The sequence below is a fragment of the Lepisosteus platostomus genome, chromosome 17 (assembly GCF_059453375.1).
Source record: "Lepisosteus platostomus isolate fLepPlt1 chromosome 17, fLepPlt1.hap1, whole genome shotgun sequence".
NCBI lineage: Eukaryota > Metazoa > Chordata > Actinopteri > Semionotiformes > Lepisosteidae > Lepisosteus > Lepisosteus platostomus.
In genome coordinates this window covers 25377642-25385729 of record NC_142627.1, presented here as the reverse complement: position 1 = coordinate 25385729, position 8088 = coordinate 25377642, and the positions used below count along the sequence as shown (strand labels likewise).

Sequence of the window (8088 nt, the reverse complement as noted above, 5' to 3'; positions counted from 1 at the left end):
TGCTGACAAGGATGTGGCCATGTATTTCTTACTGTACATCTATTGGTAATACTGTATTTTTTTCAGTTTTAACATCTTGGCTTGACACTTACTGCTAATGAAAACTCACCACTTCCTTGCCAGATGAGCACTCTGTTTTTCACCTTAGTCATACACAACTTATGTTTCTGCTGTAAGTTTCAAAGGAAAGCGGGAAATGTTATATTGAAAGTTTAGATATCCCCAAAAAAGGCAAAAATGAAGTGAACAAGAGGCTCAAAAGAAATTAATTATAGTTAAAAAATGTTCATGAAAGGTGCACTGTGTAGCAAAGCACTGCAGTCCTGTGACTCTTATTTTCTTACACAGTTCTATTATTTTCCTGATATTAAACAGTAAATCAAAATTATAGAAGACAGCTAGTGAGCAATAAATATGAGAAACACGTATCAGTTGACTTTATTAACTTTTCATACTTTTGGGATTAGGGTAGGCTTCAACAGGATGAAATTGCAAGCTGCAAATCCAGAACAAAGCTGAAAAACAGCAAAGTACCTTTTTTAAAGCAACATATACACAGTTTCCTATGCTTGGTTTCAAACTAATATGGTTAAGTAAGTAATTGGGCTTTCCACAAGCTTGACATCACTAGGAGTTACACAAAATCTCAATAAATAAAAAAAAAGACCATGAAAAGGTTTTATGTTTCAAATCTGTGGCATGTCTTGTGCCTTTGTTGAGTTATGAGTTATTGTGACAACTATATATCAGTGCAGTGACAACAGAATAAAAGATGAAAAGGTAATCTCTCAGTTTTTTATGTCTCTTTTCAGTACCCTTCTTCACATACACATAGAATTTGGAATCACTAATTTTTAATCAGCTTCACGTTAATACTTGGTGCCTTAATATGTGCCACATCACAAGGCTCACAATGCTCAAACTTTGGGTTGAAAGCTTGCTGTAGTTTTCACTGAGAGCCACACAAGCTCACAAGCACCCAGCAGGCTACAAGAGTTGCTGTTACTGGGTCAGGGTAAGTGTTGGTGCTGATCTGAGGATACACTGGATACTCAGCCCCACTCTTGTTGCTCAGCTGTTTGTGGAATCTAGACTACAGAACCCTAATGGTATAATACAGATTCAAACAGCTGATGTACCTGTAATTGTTAATCTATGTGTATACAGAATAATTCATACCTGCAGAGAATAATTCATAGCTGGACAGTATATTGTTTTTTACCAAATGTATCATATTTTTTTTGTTATGAGTTTTTAATAATTTGTCATTCATTCAAAATGAAGCTGTTCATGTATTTTAAAAATGAAGTCTCTTTACTTCACAGTCTTAATCTTTAGACCTTAACATTCATGATGACAGAGCTTTGTCTTTTTCAGAGAAGTAAAAAATAAAAAAATAGCCAAAAATGATAATTACGATACTTATGAGCAAGAACCATTAAAACGGTATTATGGATATGTATATCTGAATTATGAAACATAAAACTATCAATATTGACACTGTATGACAGGTAATCAAAATAAACAGATTATCTGGACATGAGAAAAGCAATTTGTGACAGCAACCTTGGACAAATTGGTTTTTAAAAAGCTTCATTTAATTGACAATAAGAGAAATTAACTGACAATAATAACAGAAAAACTAATGTGTATTCACATCTCTGAGTCGATGGTGGAGTTTGTCAGTCTTTCTATAGGTTTTGAGAAACTGGGGGAGGTCCTGCTTGGCTCCAAACCGTTCTGTTTTCTACTCAAGCAGGGCACAGCCATGCCTATCACCTCTTGGAAGTCTTTACGTAGGAAGATATACAATATGGGGTCAAGCAGGCTGTTCAGGCTCAGCAACACTCTTCCCAGTTGATAGAGTACAAATATTGACTTCTCCCATTCACATATATCAGGGTGAAAAAGCAACACTACATACTTCACACTACCTATGAAGTGATAGGGACCTAAAACCAGCACAAATATAATTATCACCAGATTAAGCAATCCCTGGATCCTCCACTTCTCCTCTGAGGCCAGTGAACTCACCTCAGCAAGGGATTTTAGAGTCTTTCTATGCAGGGTACCAATGAAACTGAAAGGGATGACAAAAGATAGGACCAGAGTTATCAGGCGGTAGATAGTGAAATTTCGATCAGAAGGGTATTTCTCAATGCAAAAGGTGTTATCCTCTTTATTTTTAGGGAAAAGTACTCCAAATGCAACAGAGGGAGGCACTGCCACTACCACCCACAATCCCAGGGCAACCCAGCGAGCATACTGTAGACGTCGCAGGGCTTGGAATTTCAATGGCCAGGCAATAGCCAGGTGTCGCTCCAAAGCAATGACACACAAAAAAAATATACCAGCATAAAGGCTGATGTAAAAGATAAGGCCAACAGCCTGGCAAGTGCTGGGACCAAATCGCCAAATGTGCTTTCTGCTGTAGTAGTCAATCCAGAGAGGTAAGGTAATGAGCTGAAGGAGATCTGAGAGAAGCAAGTTAATGACGTAGACTGGAAGGACATTTTCCGATTTGACTAAGCGATAAAGTCCATACAAAGCTAGCAAATTCAATGGGATGCCCACAGTGAAAAAGATTCCATATAGAACTGGAAGAAATACAGAGTCAATGCTGAAGTTGATGCCACAGGAATTGTTGAGACTTGAGTTACTGGTCCAGCTGTATGCACTCTGGGCTGGAGTTAGATAGTCCATCTTTGTTCTGAAATAAAATAAGATTGAAAATGGGATTACAATAGTTTTTTTCAGAGTGGAATGTGAGAGTGAATAAGTTGGTAGAAAATACCTTCACCCATCTAAGTTTCTTTTTTTGGGTCCCTATAACATAAAGCACAGTGCCATCTACTATACTGTTGAATTTGTAATAATAATTGTTGTTGCTACATTCCTTCCTAATACTAGTGTTCTTGTTTTTTTAGCATATTTTTTACAGTATACACTCAAATTAAAATGTTAAGAAGCATTGTGTAAAGCATTCAAGACCAATTGCTGAAATGTTGCTGTGGTCTGAAACAGCACACAGACTTATTTTAAATGAAAAACGGAAAAGATTTTGCAATAATGAGAACAGAGAAACTTGTTCTTTGAGTTACTTGTTCTTGTTAACCAGATCTGAGTACTACAGGAAAATACCATTAATATAGCACAAAAGTATTCAAACATCTGCTGACAATGTTAAAAAGCTCCATTATTAACATAATTACCACCTTTTTGTTTAAAAAATAAAAAAAATGCTAAGATATGTTTTATTTAACTTTATTTGTATGTTTTGTGTGTTGTCACTTTGTATTTTTTTGCATTTATCAGTTCCAGACACACATTATACCACTTCAGATTTCACAGTTGAATCTTTCTGACAGCTATCCCTTCCCTTTGAAATTTACAATGGAAGCAAAAGCTGTGTAATGGATGACTCAGGTGAAAAACAGGGAGCTCATCTGGCAAGGAAGTGGTGCGTTCTTATCAGCATCCATCAACAATATCTTGTTGGGTTCAGGTCTGTGGAATATAGACAGTCCATACTGTATGATAGAGTCCAACTGTATAATACGTATATTAATAAAATTCTTGTTCAAGGAGGAGAAAAAAAGGCCGCTCTTGGCCCTGCTTGGAGGAGGTGGATGGCGGCTGCATTACCGAGTCCAGTCAATCAGGAAGCTGGAGAGCATGAGGAGCAGACAGAAGCCAAGCAACAAGCGTGAGGGACTCTCAGGAATAATGGAGAATATAACATAAGCTCTGTCTCTGACAAGAGTAAGGGCCAAGCATCAGAAATGATTAATAAGCCTCATCATCTTCATTAGTTGCAACCATATCAGTACCCTAGTTCATAACTTGTCTTCCAGTTGCAAGGTGCTTCATTTCTACAGTAGTTTGTTTCAACATAGACAGACTCAGAGTAATTAAAATATGGTCATTTTAGTTAAAAAGATGATATATTTGACTGTCTTTTGGCTATTTGTACATTATTGGTGTTGCAAGTCAACAACACTATAAATGTTATTAAAACAATATTTTTAAGCTTTCTTTTATCTCTTTCCTGTCCTATTGTAGTTAATGCTGCAACTTTCACAGCGCAAGATATGTCAACACTGCAGCAAATTGTGAAACTCCTCAACTACTGTTTTTTTACTTTAAGAATATTTTTTAAGGTACCAATTCTAACCTTATTTTAAAGTTTTGATTTCAAATTGAAAACATAAGTTAATTTTTTCATTTCACAAGAAGGTGCTGGTTCTGTGCTTAGAGCACAATCTAAAAGTGGAGTGGTGCCAGAGATGAGTTCCAGCACAAATCAAACACATGTATTTGCCCATTATCCTGCTGTAATACACAGTGTAATGTACACTTCTATCCAACAGCACTGAACTGCATGTGATAGTTCGTTTGATGTTTTTCAGAATTTATTTATCCTTCTACAATACAGAATTTGACAGTGCCTGGGAAAAATGCCTATACAATCACACAACCTCTATTATGTTTATCACAGAGCATAAGGAACATTTCAGTTTTTTTGGTCTTCCATCAAATTATTGATTACTAGGTGAAAATCTCATGACTTGGACTTCTTTCAAGTACTCAGTAGTAAGACCCTCTTGCTTCTTGCTTTATTTTGAATGTTATTAATGACAAGTGTTTACATATGGAGCTTCGTCTTTTTGTGAAAAGGCATGCTGATTTGAATTCTCAGCAGCAGTTACAAATACTAAAGCAGGTGGTCTAATTGCTGATAAGAAACAAGGGGAGGACAAATATTGAAAATGATGCAGATGATCAAATACAATGCAGAAACACAGAATGCCAGGAGAGCAAATAGACTGATAGAGCTGATAGACTCTAAATAGAAGACGTGAATTGATATTCTCATGCAGAACATGAGAAGGTGTCACAAGGTATCAAAGTATGAAACTTTTTCTCGTGATTTTTACCATTATATCTCAATTCTTGAATAACATGGTGGATATGCAAATCTGTTTGTATGATGATTACTTTCATATTTTAAAGGAATCTTTCTTGGTCTTGTACACCAGGTGATGATTGCTGTAACTCCTGATCGTGTTTGTCAGTAACAGTCCACTCCATGTTTTCGAAGCTTTATTCTGATAAATTATCCTGTGTTTGGTACCATCACTGCTATTTTGAGATTCTTGCTTTACATCTGATCAGTTTTGTTTCTCTTATGTATCAATTATGTCAGTAATTAGCATAGATTATATATATAGTTCAGGTGGGTAGCTTTGTAGATTTCAACGGAGCCTTCTTCGTTAACCTTTTAAATGACAAGCTGTTTTTTATCATCTGCAGTATTGCTGCTTTGGCACATTTCATATATTAAGTGATATTTCTGATTAACTTTCTGTGTTAAGATTTATTTGACGAGAGAAAGGTCTTTAGTGGGTTATCCAATGAAAGCCTCTGTTCAGAATACAGGCTAAACACTACAGTATATCCTAGACTTTAAATGCTGGCTTTTCTACTAGTTAACTTCCATGGAACTCTGGAGCTCCAGAATTAGCTGCATGTTCAAAAAGAAAAGCCATTTAAAAAAAAGCCCAGCAACATACAATGGGATAAATTTAATTTAATTTAATTTAATGTTTAAAGTTTTAAACATGATAAAACATAGTTGTAAATTATACAGAGGAGATTTGATTCTCGTAATCGAAAAGCACAAACACAGCATAATCATTTCAAACAAATAAGTAAATATGGCTTCCAGATCTTACATTTGACTTCATGTTGACTCAAAAATTAGAAGTTTTCTTTTATTTGCCATACATACTATAAAGGTTAGTGCTTGCCAAACATCAAAAGTCTTTCTTATCATTACAAGTTATAAGATGAATACAATAATCAGTTTCTCAGTGTTCTAAAATTAAAATTAAATATTTTCTCCTGCTGCATTAAGAAGTTTCTCTTTTTGTAATGATTTTTTTCAAATACACTTAAGAAAATTCAATATTTTCTATCATATAGATTTGATAACTCCAATTTCAGGTGAAACACAGGAACACACCATCATAAGCTCATTTAGGAACACTCAAGCTAAGCTAAGCAAGCTATTTAAAATATTCTGTTGTACATTGAAAAACTAAATATATAGTTAAATGATAGCTGGATAATTTTGGAAGATACTGTAAGTAAACAATACTTACTAAAACTTGTAGCATAAACAGATGTTGCTTGCGATTTGTATTGTTAAATGTCTTTAAAATAAGGAAGAGGTTTTTTCTATAACTGAAATAAGGAAGAGGCTTTTTCTAAAGGTGGATATGAAGTCATACTTTAGCAGTTACAGCTGGGAAGCATTTTTTATATATCTTACAAATGATAAAAAGCAGTATACTGTACACTTCTGCAATGTCATTCTACCAACGTGAGGAATATTCATGTCTCTTACTGTACTTACAGTAAATTACTTATTACTTAATTTTCCATATGACCGAGTTCTGTGTAATACATATTATATATTTTAAAAATGAAGGAAAATGTCTGATTTTATGAGGGAATTTTTGAATGTTTGTCAATATTTCCACTTAATTTATAATGGATTCCAACAGATGTTAAGTAGTTTATCCAATAATACAGAAGACAGTGAGGCATCTTAGGCTTTTCTAGCTGGTTGTTTATGGTTTTGGTCTTTATGTGCTAAGAAGATAATATTTAGTAGTTAGCAACATCTATATCTTTGTATAAGATTTACTTAAAATTTTGTTTAATAGCAATTGTACATTTATGTTTTTCATTGAAAATGAATTCAATTATTTAATTTAAACACTTTTGCAAACAGTATTTGCAAAGGAGGATTGCCAATTCTGAAGACAAGAGTAGAGGTCAGTTACAATGTATGATTTGCCGCTCATACAAAGACAGAGGGAGGCTTGAAATGTCAGCATGATTTTTCTACTGGTTATAAAAATATCTCTCAGCTCTGTAAGACCAGAACTGATTTATAATAGTCATGATGAAATGACTGAGGTTTTATTTCAAAAATAGCAAAGCCATTTTTTATGACACTTTCTCCAGTTCCTAATATAAAACAATTGTGTGAGTTATGTGTAGATATTTCATGGTACAAGTCAGAATTAACAGGAGATGTGCCATGAATTTACAGAACTACCAAAATTCATTATGTAGTGACTATTGGACTATTAATGGTCTGCCTCCAATATGAATTTGAGCTCCCTCAATCACAAATCTGTTGGTGCAGACTAATATGAGTTTGACATAAGAAAATAATCTGGAAATAAAAACATGAGTACACAAATTGATAAATGAAGAAAGTTAGGAAGACTTTGTTTTCTGCAACTTTATCTTATTATATGTATAGAATAAACAAGACCATTAAAGGTCCAGAATGTGATACTGTGGAAGGAAAAGACTCCGTCTTTAGAGTATCATGGTGGTGTGGAGGCTGTGTTTCTGCCTTACAGGTCTTGAATACTTGAATCGGTTTAATTGAGTACTGAGATGACTTTAATGTGGAGTTTGCATGTTCTTCCCACGTGCCCTTAGGCTTTTTCTAGTGTTCTGTTTTCTTCCAATTCTCTCTGTGGATGATTTGTGTCTGTACAGTATATTTTCCCTGAGTCTGAGTGTGTGTTTACTGATGGACCTAATCAGTGTGTCTAGAATGTGGTCCTCTCTTTTACCCCGTGTATCTTGAATAGGGTACAGGTTGCTATGAGCATTAAAAGGAATAATCAGTGTTATTATAATAAACACCTGCATTGTGGATTTTTAACAACATACTGAAGGTATTCTGAAAGTGTTTGAAAAGGTCCATTCTGTTATTGAACATTTTGTTAAATTGTTTTTGAAGAAAATATGTGACTTTTTATGTGCCACATTTTTCTGAAAAGCTGTGACTATTTGAAAAAAGGCAGTCAGACTTAATAATGCATTAAAATCCCATGACTCTAAGTTTGTAAAGGACTTTTACATTGTTGATGACAAGCTGATAAATGGTACATGAATCACATAATGATGGACAATGAGGTAATCTGAACTCTCAAAGAACAAAAAACAAATATTAGTTCTTATAAACCTATGCTCTTATGTGTTGTATATGCTTAGTTG

At 34.4% G+C, this 8088-nt stretch overlaps 1 protein-coding gene across 4 annotated transcripts; it reads right to left on the bottom strand.

The window, feature by feature from the left end:
- Positions 1 to 413: 413 nt before the first annotated feature.
- LOC148646457 (G protein-coupled receptor 4) lies at positions 414 to 6254 on the bottom strand. 4 transcript variants are annotated; one of them, XM_088610034.1, is made up of 3 exons: positions 3646 to 3716; positions 2035 to 2710; positions 414 to 515 (listed from the first exon to the last, which is right to left on the bottom strand). In XM_088610034.1, exons 1-3 carry the CDS (start codon positions 3675 to 3677, stop codon positions 450 to 452), a joined length of 774 nt encoding a protein of 257 aa, XP_088466160.1. In that variant the 5' UTR covers positions 3678 to 3716; the 3' UTR covers positions 414 to 449. The 4 variants fall into 4 exon arrangements, with proteins under 4 accessions (XP_088466160.1, XP_088466157.1, XP_088466158.1 ...); XM_088610031.1 differs by lacking the exon at positions 3646 to 3716 and adding an exon at positions 6165 to 6254 and having other exon boundaries at positions 414 to 2710; XM_088610032.1 differs by lacking the exon at positions 3646 to 3716 and adding an exon at positions 6171 to 6254 and having other exon boundaries at positions 414 to 2710.
- Positions 6255 to 8088: the final 1834 nt, after the last annotated feature.